Raw genomic sequence first — 15,489 nt, 5'->3', positions numbered from 1 at the left:
CTTCCAGGCATACACACACCTTGGTAAGTTTTTCTGGAATAAGATCACAATGTTAATGAGAAAGGAAGACATCAGCTGTGTTGTTTTAGTGTTCGACAGATATGATCATCAACACTCACAAAGAAGAGGCACCATCCAAACCAGCAGGTGGACACATTATCACAGGACAAGCAAATGTTGCAAAACACAGGAAATACCTGAGGATTAGTTGGAACAAGGCTGCTCTATGTAGCTTTGTCAGCAACTACATCACTAGTGCTGGGCCAGAGAGAATCGCTTCAGAGAACACAGTTATATTGGCAGGTGGCTTTGGAAATGGTGAGGAAGTCAAGAGGGTTAGCAAGTTGACTTTTTGACAAATCTATAGAGTAAAAAGGAGGAGGATGACAAGACTGGTGTTACATGCAATACACCTTGCAGACTCCTATTCTCGTCTCATTGTCAAATATGATGATACAGATGTATTGGTTTTGCTTGTGTACTATTCAAGCAAATTCTGGACATGGCCTAAAGTATAGATTTGTCCCAGTTTGTTCAATTGCTCAGAGTCTTGGAGCAGCTCTTTGCGAGTGTTTACCTGCATGCCACGTCGTCATGAGTTGCGATACCACAAGCAGCTTGTACAGAATTGATAAGACCACTGCCTTCAAAAGACTGAAGACCCATCTGACTAACTTAAAGGAAATGGCCCAGTTTGGACTGTCTGGAAGCCTAGAAGAAGCTTTGCCTGTGGCAAGAAAATATGCCCTCCTCCTGTATGGCCAAAAGAAAAAGGAGAATGGCCATCCTTGCACCAACCTAGATGAGCTGAGGTACACACTAGCATCTACCACAGATTATTCCGCAGCAATTCTACCCCCAACAGAAGATGCCTTCCAGCAAGATGTATTAAGAGCCTTATACCAAACAGTAGTGTAACATCACAGCCATCTGGCCAAGCCTCATCTCTGGCACCCAGTTGGTAGAGGATGGAGGCTCAGACAAGATGAGACCATTGAACCTGTCATGTTTTAGAAGGCACCAGCACCTGAAGAATGTTCGAGACATCACCTACTTGTACTGTTAAGATGGAAAATACAATGAAACCAGCAAATGCCAGTGTCTTTCAGTGGGCTTAACTTACACTGAGTTTTGTTCTTGCTCTTTCTCAGACTGCCCAAATATGACCCACTTTGTCACTGATAATAATGCAGATGAGTGACAGGGATGGCTACTAAAAGCAGCCCATGAAGAAAACCAGCCAAAGAGCTGGGGAGTTTAGCGTGAAGAGAGGGCTCATTCCTCCTCAGTGATGTGACTCCTTCCACCTCTGAGGCTGCAGGCATGGCTCATGAGGTGATGGCCTATGGGTGGAGTAAGGGTTGTGTTTTGTTTGATGAACATTTGTGTGATTTTAAACAGTAATTTAATTTGTACTGTGTGAAGTTAAGTCATAGTTTTATTAAAAAGATCATCAAGGTCAAACTACAATCCTGTCACCATGTCTCCTTTGTGTGCTATTGCTGAGCTGTTGCTATGCAATGCATATATTGCTTTATTTGGGACAGTTTATATATTTAGTGATGAATGATTATGCATAGTATTTACATATTTGGTATTGCTGGATTCAGCACAACCATGTTTCACTTCATACATTTAGTGATGTGATCAATTAGTAATCATACATTTAGTGATGTAACACGCTGACTATGCATGCTATATTCACATATCTGGTATCACTGGATTCAATACAACCCCATCTTTTCAACAAGCCATCATATGTGTTTCTATGACAATCCCTGGCCAAGCAACTATAAAGTAAATGAGAATATTCTGCATAGATATTAATTTTTTTAACATCTGCTTATTTTAGGCAAGTGTTCATTGGTCTTTATATATTACACACATCAAGATATTTGCATCCAGTTTTTTTTCTAATAGGTAAAGCAACTTCCTGATCACAATTATGTTAAGTTTTAAAGCTGTCAGAGCTTGTGTTATTAATCTACACAAGTTCGTAAGTCTTAACTCCATATAAGGCCAGGCTATATTTTTGTTCTGTTTTAGGTTTGGAGTGTATAACAATATGCATCAATTTAACAATGTTTTAATCTAAGAACCCATTTCATATATGGGAGACCTTAGACAGGAGGAAAAACATTGTTAGGTTTTGTCCCACCTACGGTAAGGGTATCTCAATTGGGGGCATTATCACTAGCCTATTGGACGGCCAAAAAAAAAAAAAAAATGGGCAGAGAAATCAAGCAAACAATGCTTGTGTCTATGGGCACTTGGATGAAACTGGTGCAAAGCTTTAGCATCTTTTCTACTTCAGCAATTGCTTTTTTAGCTGTGACTCTGGGTCTCTCAGAACCACTACACTTTCTAATTAAGAGGGAAAAACAAAGCTTTTCAGGTTCTCACACACAATAATACCCACACTTTATACTTTGTTAACATTATCACATTTAAAATGCAAGATAATATACGACTGTGTGTTTTTGCACCAAGTCATATTCCTGGTTATGTTTTAAACTCTACTTGGCAATAAAACTATTCTGATAATTAATTCTGACAATAATTCAGGCGTTAATTTGTTCCCACTTCTATTACTGTTCAACAACACTGTTTAACTCAATAACTGTAACCAATCTGATACCCCCCATCCATATTCCTTCATTTGTCATTTGCACATTAGATTTTTTATTTTTAATGTTAATTTCATTTTATTTTATTTGTGTGTTTTTTCTAATTTATGTCTGTCTCACAGTCGTAAATTTGCTTTATGAATCTACGTTGGTATTTATTTTGTTCTTACTGTGTGCTATTCTATTGTTGCTGCAATGTGTGAATTTCCCCTCTGGTAGATCAATAACTGTCTATTCTGTTCTATTCATAATTACTTTACACATGACTTCACTTCTGATTGAGGCTATCCCAGTCTGGTAAAAAAATAAAACAAAAGCAAAACTGACGGTAAATGATTAAACATTCTTCAGACTTTTGACTCTCGGGTTAAAATAGTTGTTTAAACAGTCATCTTTAAAACAGTTTTAAACAGTCTCACATTTAAGTACATTAAATAATAAAAACGTATTGTTGAACCTTGTGGACATTATGCATTTTTGAGATAGCTTCACACACTAAGTGTTTGTATTAACACTTCATGCTCACCAGGAATGTACATTTAAAACATAATGTTAAAAAATCCTTATTCATGATGAACAATAAGTTGTTTTAAATAACATATCGAATAACTTGGTCATTCTAATCATTTTGTCGTTAAAAAAAAAAAAAAAAAAAGCTAAAATATTGTTGTAAAATCCCATTTTTTAAAGTCTCTAAAAACAGTGTAAGGGTGTTTGCATGTACGGTCTCACAGAGGCTCCTCTGCTGCAAGATGCTCTGTCTGGGTGCTTAAAGAGAATAAATGAAGGTGGTGTGATTATCGATCAATATTTAATAAAGTTCATATGCAATAAATAAAAAGAAGGTAGACTGCAGAGGCCCAAGCTAAACTGCTAGGATTGCAGTACGAATTCCTGGAAGAGAACAAGCTTCTAAATTAACACTCATTACATTAACTTCCCAGTCATTTTGGAGTTAATTGCACATAGTGTGTGTGCTTCGCTTATGTTTTTCTTCTTCCAACATTCCATTTGTGAGAAATTTCAGGTTTAAAAGTAAAGTATCTGTCTTGTAATTGCTAAATGCTCTCCTTTTATCTTTTTTTTTTCTTTTCGCAGCGATCTAATGATGCTGTTAAAGCAGAGATGGAGGGAGCTGGACATTTTACAATGAGCTGAAACAAGCAATAAAGCTCCATAAAGTGAAGAACTACAACTAGGTTGTTTTTAGAACTGGCATTGAAGCAGATTGCTGGAGGGGAGTGTGACTGACATGAGCTTGTTCTATATTTATTTACTTGATGAATGTAAAGTCTCATGAAACACACACACACACACACGCACACGCACACGCACACGCACATGCACACGCACCAAGAAGCCTGCAGCTGTAAACAACACAAACTAAAGCTGCTTCCCTGACAGTCTAGTGTCTGTTTGTTCTGGAACTTCCCTCTACCTGTAACTGGTTGACATTGACATGTTTATTTTCTCCTGAGCAGACTTAATTTCACAGCATGCCATGTCAATTTCCAGTACACTCAATAGATTTCCATAACTGTACAAAACTTTTAAGAGTATAACTTGCAGGCATGTTTGGAATATCTTATTTGCTTTAAATTGATGCGTGCTATTTCCTCCTCCTAATTCGAGATAGATACATGGGCCCCCAGGTCTTGCCAGGTTGAGGAAGCACTAAAATACCGAGTGGGTGATGATATGACTCCTTCCACCTCTGAGGCTGCAGGGATGGCTCATGAGGTGATGGCCTATGGGTGGCGTAAGGATTAAATGCAAAGTACTGAGATAAAGGAAAGGCGATCTCTTCCTGCAGGTCTTCCAGTTCAGCCTCTGGGAACTCATTGAGCACGGACCTCACTACAGAACAGTTCTCATAGCTGGACAGCGTGCAGGTGGAATAAACCACCACGCCACCTGGACGCACTGCTAAAAGAGCAGACCTGGGAGGAAAAAGGAGCACAAATACAGCATGTGATTGCAATTAATGGATTGTACGCATGTTGAAAGATTTGTCTTTATTTTGAAACAGGTTAAGAATATTACATACAAAACTGAAAGCAAAGAAAGACAAGGATGTGTACTTACGCAAAGAAAAAAACGCAACCATATAAGTGTCCTATTTAATGTGATTAGATTGTAATTATCGCTGAATATTACTAGGTCATTCCAAAAAATGGACCACTCAGTTTGGGCAAAAAAAAAAATCTGAAATTTTTACCAATTGTTCCTTAATGATTCAATAGGCACACTGTACATTTTTGGTTTGATCAGATGAATAATTATGGGGATATGAACAATTTAGTGAAAGAGGGGTATGTGTCGATTTTTGCTCATCCTTATTTTTCTTCAATTTTCAGTTTCCAATATCTCAGAACTACACCACATAGGGAACTGAAGTTTGGTATAGTAATACAGCTTCACCTACTCTCTCAGAATATACAAACATATCTGCTGTACATCCTGTCTGGTGGACATGCCAGCCCCTCAAATATGGAAAAAACATTTGTTGGGGTTTCAGACTCAAACATGTTTACCTTCAGTAAACTACTTTGCATATGCCTCAGCACCTTGCAATTTTATCAGCTTTGAGCTGTGTACACATATATGCATTGGTTTTTTTGTCTCTTAAAAACTGAAAAAATACTTTTGTTTTTTTTAACTATTTTCATTGGTCAATAAATGCATGTGGGAATGTAAAATACAACCCACTGATCTCTGTTTGAAGTCATAGTATAAAAATGACTCTTTCTTGCAGTATAAAACTGATTTTCTTTGTGCGACTTCTTCATTTTTATTTTGGACCCCAATTTTGAGGCTATTTCAATTTCAGAATTTTTTCAGATTGAGGTGCGTGGGATGTCCTGAAAATGTGTTAGATTAGATTAGATTATCCTTTATTTGATCCCACAGTGGGGAAATTCACAGGCTACAACTGCCAAAGACACAATGCTAACATGCAAGCTAAATACAAATACAGAAAGGAAACATTAAGGGAAAATAAATAAATAAATACTAGATATTAGTCAAGATAACAGTACATAAAAAAATATTAATAAGCGGTAAGTGGGGTTTTACAATGGGTACTGAGTAATAGTGCACATAACAAGGCTGTGGAGGAACATTATTATTTACAGATGAGGGAAAAACAAAAAACAAAAAAACACTTCAAAAATGACATGGAATAACCCTCCTCTTATTTAATCCACATATTTTTATTTGCAACTCAAGTTTGAGTAATCAACAATGCAACCATCGTATCAACATGCTGAACATCCTCCAACAGTAATCTAGCACGGTGGGAAACTTTCAAACATTTTTCTGCTGCAGCGCTGAATCTAAACAGCTTCCCCCCACATTTTCAGATTGTTAGTGCGCCATCAAATGCTAATGTGAGAAGGATGCAGCGGCACCATGAGGCTAACCCTCAGCGGACCACTCTTATCTCTGTGTTCAGACTTACTTGAGCAGCTCAGCCTGAAGAGTTGGCAGCATGGCTCGTTCCCTCAGCCTCTGTTCCCCCTGCTGGCTGCTGCTAGAATAAAGCCAGCTGCGGTCATTGGAACATGGAGCATCCACTAAAACCTGTGAGGGAGAGACAGAGATGTAAAAGTGAGGGAATGCACAAAAAAAAAAAAAAATCTATAATCTAACAAGGGGATTATCTACAGCAACCACAGTTTACCTTTTGGTTTTCCTCATGGCATTGGATTACAGACAACTTCTAACATGGGTGTTAAACAACAGCTTCGCTTGCATATTTCCACCAAAGCTTGGTTAAAATATACGATTGTTAATCACTAATTTCCCAAGTAATAAACACCGGAGAGCTGCTTTATTACCACTCATGTCTTTATTTACCATCTTCCTTTGAACCAGAGGTGTCAAACATTTTAGTTCAAGGGCCAAATATGGACCAGTTTGAAATTTTAGGTGGGAAAATTAGCAATTTCAAAATTATTCTGCCCTATAAATATATAAATACATGTAAAGTAATGGAAGTTAGAGACAATATCAAATCTTTAAATTCCCTTGAGTTTGTGAACAATTTTTAATCAATTTGGGAAAAAAGCTTTCGAATAATTAGAATAAAATTGTAGGATCTTGGATTTTTTTTCTTTTAACAATTTGTGATTAAAAATGACTGCCATCAGGTGATAAAAACGTGAGTAAACTGTGAACCCTGGCAAATATTGTGGACTTTCATTGAAATTATGTATTTGGAAGGGCTGAGATATCTGACTAATAACTGATAACTGAATTAGTTGGTATTTTTACACAATGATTAATGTTTTCTGTAAATTCAACTTTATCCTACAAACCGAATTTGATGCTCTAAAATGGCCGGATTTGGCCCCCGGCCCTTGAGTTTGACACATGCTGTGTGCTTTAAATGCATTAGTATCTGATTTTGTTTTCCATTTAAATATAGCTTCTCATTTCCAACCAGAATAATTTCTTTTCACCCTTTCAAATTTCCTTCATTGGAATCTAACAAAAACTGTGCTGCATAATGAAGTAAAAGAATTCATGCACAGACAAAAATTATTTGCCCACCTTGTCATACACCCCAGGCTCATTTTGCCCAAAGCTCCGCCCATCTTCTGCAGACACAATCACTCCGCTATTTAGTGACGTTGGTAAAAAAGACTCCAGAGTTTTGGCCAGCCTGTCTCGTCTGTGACGATCTGGTTCATTGCAGCAGAGAAGTGCTGTAATATAATGCAGGAAAATATTAATGAATAAATCAAAAATAATAAGGACTCAACAGTATGTAACACAGCATGCATTTAATATTTAAAGCTAAGCGCTGAAAGAAATTCAATATTTATAGCAAACAAAAAGATAAAAGACATACACTGGACAGAGTTGTTTCATATAATTTAAAGTACTTTCAATCAATTGATCAATTTGACATTTTGACTTTTGCAGTCAAACGTCACAGTCACCAAAATCATCTCTTGGAGCCATATTTATATTGGTGCGATTATTGAATTTTGAAGTTGTTTTTAGTACTTAAAGAACCTTATGTTTGGCCCACATTATATGATTCAGGACTTCTCTAACGACACTTCAGCGATGGTGAAATGAAAACAGTAGAAATGCGATGTACATGCTTGTGATTACAGTATTGTAAAATTCACCAAAAGACCAGGGCTGTGTTCAAAATGACACACTCCATACTATACACTACACACTCAATGAGTATATACTGTCTACTATAGGTATGATAAGAGTTCCCGCTGAAGTAAACCCACAAGTTTCCCAAGATGCATTTTCGAACCTACATTGACAAAAACCTGAAGCACACTGAGGCTAAATATCACCGTTGATTCTCCACCTTTGAAAGTTCTGAAAACATTTTAAGCACGAAAGTGACAGAGTAGAATATCAACACGTGGTCATTTGATCAATAAAACACACATATACACATTTCATTCTGACATTTTGGAGACGCTCCATTGTGCTACTGACAAAACTTTCCGTTCACTTCAAAACAAGAGCCCTATTTACAAAAGAGTTCAAAACTAGAGGTCGACAGATATATTGGCCAGTAGATATATGGACTTTTTTTAAGATTGGCCATCAGCCCATTTTTTTTTGCACTTTAGAGTAGCCATTAAAGGAAAAAAGAAAATAAAAAACATCCATTCGCATGTATGGACATACAACAAAAAAAGTAATAAGAATAGCATGTGCATGGGAGAGGTAAAAGCCAATAGTCTTACAAATAAAAAGCCAATATAATAGAATAAGGATATAACAGTACCTGATCAAATATCCTTATCCTATCCTATATCAATGTGCTTTAGGAAAAAAAAAACGAATATTGGCTTCCAAAATCGGCTTTAGATATCGGCCGATTATTCTATTATTTTTTTTTTAAATTGGTATCTGTATCGGCTTTTGAAAATCCCATATCGGTCGACCTCTATTAAAAACCAATGTAAGACAAGTAGAAATGCATTTATTTTGAATAGATGTTTAATTTTTAGCTGAAAGGCGGTCCCAGGATGATTTTACATTCAGCTCGCAATGCATCGTGGGGCGGTCAAGTATGACTAGTTTCCCAATATAGTATACATCTGGGTATTTCTCACGTACTCACTTTTTTCATACTATCTAATGTGGAACGCACTACATACTAATTTTGACATCAAACTTAGTATGAGTAGTACATTATTATGCCATTTTGAACACAGCCCAGATCTCTGACAGCATACAAGTGCTGCAAGTTCACCTAAATGCTTTGCAGAAACTGTAAACCCTATTTTTTAACCGTATTTCTCCCGTGTCTGCCATTTACCATGCATGTATTTTGGTTCCTGTGACCTTCGACCCCATCCCACAATGCAGCTCATTAGCCCATCCCATGACCAGCTGCAAAAAACAAGCTATATTATCCACAATCCCACAAACATCTGTGACATGTTGTTTTACCTGGGTTTGCACTCTGCATTATAGCTAAAGCTTTGCCTCCAGGGGCCGCACAAAGATCCAAAACCTTCTCCCCATCTCTGACGTTCAAAGCCAGCACGGGAAGCAGGGAGGCAGCATTGAGGAGGTAATACTGCTTCAGCTGGCCATGCCTGTGAGCCTGAGAGGGAAATCGCAGGGGGCTCGGGTGAACGTAACACTGCAATAAAGGAGGAAGCGAGGGCTCTGATTGAGGATGCTGACTCGTCACAAGAGATGCGCCGTCCGTGGGACAACAGAAGTCAGAAGGCGGACACTCGGAGATGCAGCCTGAATCAGGCAGAGTGTGCTTTTCCGTCACACCTTTCTGCAACAACAAGGTAGAGAAACCTTGCAGTTGAAGAATCTGCGTCGTGTCTGTTACGGAGCAGAAGCGGTTGAGCATGACTCCATACTGCCAAGAGCGAGGCTCCAGGAGCACCGACCTATGAGAGAGATCAGAGACGTTAAAGAAGAAAAAGCTCTCTGCTGCTCACAGCTTATATTTTAGATAAACTTTACCTCACAGACGCCCACAAGTCACCGAGTTCCTTGCTGTACTGTTGATCAAAGCGATCCAGAAGGGCGTGACATGAAGATTTGGCTTTTGTCTTTTTTATCACCGTTCGTGTAGATTTGTGGGTGAAATCATTTGCAAAAGAAAACAAATTAAAAAGTCAATTTATATTTACAAAAAGCAGCATTATATGTGCACTACACCAGCTCTGCTCAGTGGGAGGGAAAGTTCTTTTAGGAACATTTTGATGGATTTTCTTTTCAATTGACTGCAAATAGAAAATAAGCAGCTGTGTCTACAGAGATTTTCTTGGCATCTGAATGCTTGAGACAGCTGGATGAAAATGCAATCTTTCCGTGAAAAGGATCTTCATTATGTATTATTTTAAGACGATGTAGTCCCAAAAAATCCACTCCAACCTGCCATAACATTATGACCACAGGTCTGTTTAAGCTGCAAAAACAGTTCATTTGCCTCTAAAATTGAGATCTGAACCATCTTTGGTTCATTGGCAGGAAAAATTATTCAGAGGAAAAATGCCAATGCCTTTAAGGGCTAATGCTTCCATTTAAGAGGGTATATAAGGTCTAGAACAATGTGAAGATGGATAATACATGTCAAACTTACATTCATGTAAATGGCAAAAGGCTAGGGTTTCTGGGTAACACTGACAGTTAATGGGGAACAACTGAAAGTTTGGAAGTCCTTTTTTGGCAGTGTTAAGCATGAGCACTTATCTGCTCAGCTTCATAAAGATTTTGGAAAATAGAGACTCACATTACTCATAATAGGGTTTAACAGCAGAGGAAAATGATGTAATACTAATAACTGTGAGAATGCTTTTCACAACTGTTTCACAATTGTTTCTTTTTATCATTTATCATTGTATTATAAATCCGTAATCAAAACTTTTGTTTTTGGCAGTTAAATTGTCCAGGGTCCTCCACTTTTAATCTGATTTCACCAATCAGAGTACTTCAAAGTTTAAAAAACAAAACAACTTTTTTAACCTTTTTGCAGCGTCACTCTGCAGGGAGGGAGGCTAAGAAAGTACTTGGTTATTTTCATTTTATTTTATTTTGTTATATATTTTTCTTTTGTTAAATTTTGTTTAATTTCTATTTCTTGTATTTCATTAATTTATTTTGATGTATTCTACTTGGTTTTGCTTTTATTATTTATTTGTTCTTCTACTTGTTGTGCACACACTAGTTAAAATCACTACTCAATTATTCGTGAACGGATTGGGCTGAAATTTGGTAGCTATAATCTATGGATGTGTACGCATCGGTAATTTTTATTTTATTTTATTTTGTTATACATATTTATTTTATTAAATTTGTTTCATTTCTATTTGATTCATTTTGTTACTTTGTTTTGTTTAATTATTTTATTTATTCTACTTTATTTTATTTAATTACATTTTCATCCAATACAAAATGTTATTGTTGGTCTTTGTGTTTCAGCAGGCAGTATTCTCACACGCATCGTCTTTGGCTCGTTTCAACTGAAAGCAAATGACTTTTCTTGGATTGTGAAAGTGTTACCTCTATTTATAGTTTTACAGTAAGCCTTACAAATATGTACTAATGTTGTCAAAATGATCTTCCAGCTTAAATCACAGTCACACACCATAACAAAGTGAGGGTGCTTTAGTTCTATTCGGGATCAATCCGTAATACACACACAAATATAACACGTGCTGAACTTCAGGTAAGGAGGGGAAGTTCAGTGACAATGAATCTATATTTATCATCATTATGCATTAATATTTTCCTTCATAGGGTCTAGTTATCCTGCTTGCAAGAGAAGTTTCTAGAAATGTGGGAACAGCCAGGCTCCCGAGATTGAAATGTAAAAATATTGCCACACACACTGTGAGCTGCCGGTGAAATAAAAGTGCTGAGTCTGTGCTCTGCGTTATATTCTGCGCTTCACAGTTTTCTTCTGATTCTCTTGGCTATGGGGGGAAAAATATAATAAATACAATTAATAGAATGAACTACCATATTAGGAAAATGTAAAATCCATTTAAAACTATTAGTGCATGTTTTCTATTTTAGGCTACAGAAAATCTATATATTTATACACTTTACACTTATACAGAAATGTATACAATGCAGAAAACAATTATTAGTGTCATAGAAATAACTGTAGTACCTAGAATAAATACAATATATCAACCATATAAAGAGAGGACACTTAAGTATTCACACAATTTGTGGAAAATCAAATGTCAAGCTGTTTCTCTGAGCAAAACTAATGTATTTAAAATCAGATTGAACTGCATTATTATGGGGGCTTAATGTTGACGAGGGGAAACAGGACATATATTAGAATACCTCAACTAAACTGCAAGATTTATGATATGGTTTGTGGTGTCAGTGTAGATCTTTAGCATTGTGTAGTGTATGATACCCCCCTAAAAAAGAATAGATATATTTTACATACTTTAAAGTCACAAAACAGCCCCATCTGGTGGACACATTTGCAAAACTCCAACTAGAATAAAGCTGCGAGCTAAACTTATTTGCTGAGAGATTGTAAAAAGTAAAGTTAAAGCAAAGTTTGACAAAGTAAGAAAGCAATGATCTCAGAGGTGAGTAGAGCATTTTTTACGCCGGTGTCACGGTCTGAGTTTTCCTCCGTGATGAGATTATAACCCGAACCCTAACACAATCCAATAAAGAAATTAAACATGTGTCCGTTCACTTTGAAAATAAAACAAAAAAAGTAAAATTGTTTTTTAGCAAAAATTCATTTTTTGGTAGTGCGCATGTACATATATATGCGCATATACAATCTCAGTACGATGTGAACTCAGACCATGACACCGGACTACCAGACTCAAAACGCCTCTCACTTTGTTGTTCTTCTTCTTCTTGTTGTGTACACTAGTTAAAATCGCTACTCCTCTGTTATTTGTGAACGGATCGGGCTGAAATTTGGTAGGTAATAGTATAATTTATGGATGTGTACGCGTCGACGCTCGGAGCCCGATTTTCGATTTGGGGCCCAGAGGGGCCTCTTAGGGCCCCAAAACAAAAGAAAAAAAACAAAAGTCGATTTGTCATTTATTTGCAAGTCAAATATTACGACGGTTGGTGGTACCGAATCATTGGCACATACCAATATACTGTATGAATGGGGCCAATTACCCCGTACGTGTCACGGGGACGCCAGGGGCCCCCCGGGGACCCCATTTTTCAGATGACTACTACTCCATTAGTTCTCATTAGATCAGAATGCAGTTTGGTATGAATGGTCTATGAATAAATATGATGAAACACTCAGAGCCCTTTTTGAAATGGGGCCCGAGGGCCCACCCCCCATTTCTGGTAATTTCCAAATTTATGGGAACATAGCTGTGTGATATATAGTTTCAAAGATAATTCAACGTAGATTACGATTATGCCCCATACAATTTGATTAGGGGCCCGGGGGCCCACCCCCTTTTTAGGCAATTTCCATTAAAGTCATTTTCTCATTTATTTGTGAGTGAAATATTGCGACAGTTTGTTGTACCGAATCATTGACACATACCAATATATGAATGGGGCCCATTACTCCATATATGCCACAGGGGCCCCATTTTTCAAATGACTACTCCTCCGTTAATGCTTGTTGAATCTGGCTGTAATTTGACATGGACATTCTATGAGCGGATGTCAAGAACTTTTCGGAGACCTTTTTGAAAGGCCCACCCCCTTTTCCGGTAATTTCTAAATGTATCAGAACATAGTCATGTGGTATATCATTTCAAAGGCAATTCAACGTAGATTAAGGTTTTACATCGCACAATTTCATTTGTTTTACTTGGTGGAACCGAGTCATTTCACTGATTTCACTGAACCGAGTCATTTCACTGAATTCCTGGGATGGTGTTATGTGCTATTGGGCACGGAGACGTTCCGCGGGCTCGGCCGTCGTTCATTAGAACTTGTTTTATCTGACAATTGTCGGTCATGACAGCCATACAGATTGATGTCACTGAATCAGTTGAAATCTCATTGTCAACTACAACAGCAAAACATCAAATACTAGTGTTCCAGTCTGCAGCTCATGAAGAAGGAAAACATTATATTTTCAGAGAGGTCTTGTGGGACAAAGCTAGCTGTGCTCTCCAGCTAAAAAAAAAACCTTTAACACAGCTTTCCCAACTCAATTCACTACTGCACCGTTAGTCATCTGGATTTTTTGCATTGTGCTTTTTTACTTTTCTGTGCATTCTTCTTTGGTTCAGTTTTATATGTCCCTGTTAATATATTTGAACGTTCTTATTTTTCTGCACTAAGGGACTGAGAGTAACACACATTTATTCCTCTGTACATCCTGTACACACTGTAAAACTGATAATAAAGGTGACTTTGAAATAAATAAATAAAATCCCAAAAACAAAATGATAAAGCAGGTACAGAAGATGAATTAATAAAGGAGGAAATAGGGTTTGAAATGGCTGGGTTAGAATAAAATTAAGCCACTAAAATTAAGCAATATATTTAAAGAAATATTTCATATGAGCTAAATAATGGGATAAACATAGTCTGAATGACTTAGGTAGTTTTGGCGTGAGAATAATTATTTATTACTATTATATTAGGGTTATGTTACAGCTACAGTATGAAACGGTTAGAAATTGAGCTTTGTTGGGGTAATTTTGGTGGTTGTGACGAATTATTTCATTATTTTCATCATCATCATCATCGGATTGCTGGTGTTATATGCATTATATTTTCACGATTTTTTTTTTTTTTTTAAATCCGAATTTTACCTTTTACGCCATAAATTCACCTTCATTCATTGTTTTGTACCTGTTTATTGGAGGATTCAGTTTTCTGTGAACTCAGTTGATCCGTCTGACAGTCACTCAGCGCCCGTAGAATCGTCTGCGTTCCTCCCGTTTCACATCCCAACTTCCTCCAAAATCTGTCACAGCGGCTCAACACAAGCATTTACTTAGACTAGCGTGTCTGCAAATAAAATAATGTTTGTTTAACGTGTAGCGCTAGTCGGTAAATGAAGGCACTGACTGGGTGCGTCGTCCAATTTCGTCCCCAATCAACGCGGAGTTATAGTTTTTCAGTTCCGACTTACTTTGTCCATGATGGTCACTTCCGGTGTAGCGTAAAATAATCCAACCGTCAAAATATTCCTACGGTCAACATTGGGCAGGCGCACCTGGCGAACTGCGCATGCGCGTCCACCACGTTAGATCCCGCGTTAAGAAAAAAAAAACCGCAAAATATTGTTGGTATACGTGTAAATATTTTAAATTGCAATTGTTTTAAGCCGCTTTGGTCAAAAACACATGATGCAAAAATGACTAATAGTTTCAATGATAAATGTTTTTGTTCAGTGAAATCATCTTTTTTATTCATTACTACATGTAACTATCATTTACAATGTAGGGGGGAAATTGTAAATTTTTTCTGCAACACAAACTTTAGTTTGTTTTCAGTACATGTGATCAATATTACCAAAGATGTGGAACTGTGTACATTAAAGATCAGTGCAGTTATTCTGTTCATAACTTATAAGGTTTTTTTTTTCATTTCCAGGTATGTGACCAAATGTGCATTTGAAAATGTTAATTTGTATATATAAGATTCTATTAAAGAAACGAGGTGAAAAAATTATTTTAAAAATCTTGGGTTTGTCATTTGGAATGCACACGCAAGCTGAACCCTTATATTGTTGAAATTGCATTTATATTAATATTTAAGCTTTTTAAAATAGTTTAAAAGTAATTTTCAATAATTGTCAAGTTTTTAGAGTAGTTGATATAGTCTAGGAGTTAGTGTGTGATCATGTGTTTTATGCAGTCCTGCAACAGACTATTGTCCTCGCTGATGCAGAGAAACCCTACGTGTATATTTATAAAGTATATTTTTA

The 15,489-nt window shown here is 36.9% G+C and overlaps 1 protein-coding gene across 3 annotated transcripts; it reads right to left on the bottom strand.

Annotated features, from left to right (window-relative positions):
* Positions 1-3,353: 3,353 nt before the first annotated feature.
* nsun3 (NOP2/Sun RNA methyltransferase 3) lies at positions 3,354-14,701 on the bottom strand. 3 transcript variants are annotated; one of them, XM_028439107.1, is made up of 6 exons: positions 14,409-14,701; positions 9,603-9,691; positions 9,066-9,526; positions 7,182-7,336; positions 6,088-6,209; positions 3,354-4,567 (listed from the first exon to the last, which is right to left on the bottom strand). In XM_028439107.1, the coding sequence occupies exons 1-6, from the start codon at positions 14,547-14,549 to the stop codon at positions 4,237-4,239; spliced, it is 1,299 nt and encodes a 432-aa protein (XP_028294908.1). In that variant the 5' UTR covers positions 14,550-14,701; the 3' UTR covers positions 3,354-4,236. The 3 variants fall into 3 exon arrangements, with proteins under 3 accessions (XP_028294908.1, XP_028294907.1, XP_028294909.1); XM_028439106.1 differs by having other exon boundaries at positions 9,603-9,704; positions 14,410-14,701; XM_028439108.1 differs by lacking the exon at positions 9,603-9,691 and having other exon boundaries at positions 14,409-14,477.
* Positions 14,702-15,489: the final 788 nt, after the last annotated feature.

The sequence above is a fragment of the Gouania willdenowi genome, chromosome 3 (genome assembly GCF_900634775.1).
Source record: "Gouania willdenowi chromosome 3, fGouWil2.1, whole genome shotgun sequence".
In the NCBI taxonomy this organism is placed as follows: domain Eukaryota; kingdom Metazoa; phylum Chordata; class Actinopteri; order Blenniiformes; family Gobiesocidae; genus Gouania; species Gouania willdenowi.
This window is presented reverse-complemented; position numbering and strand designations above follow the sequence as displayed.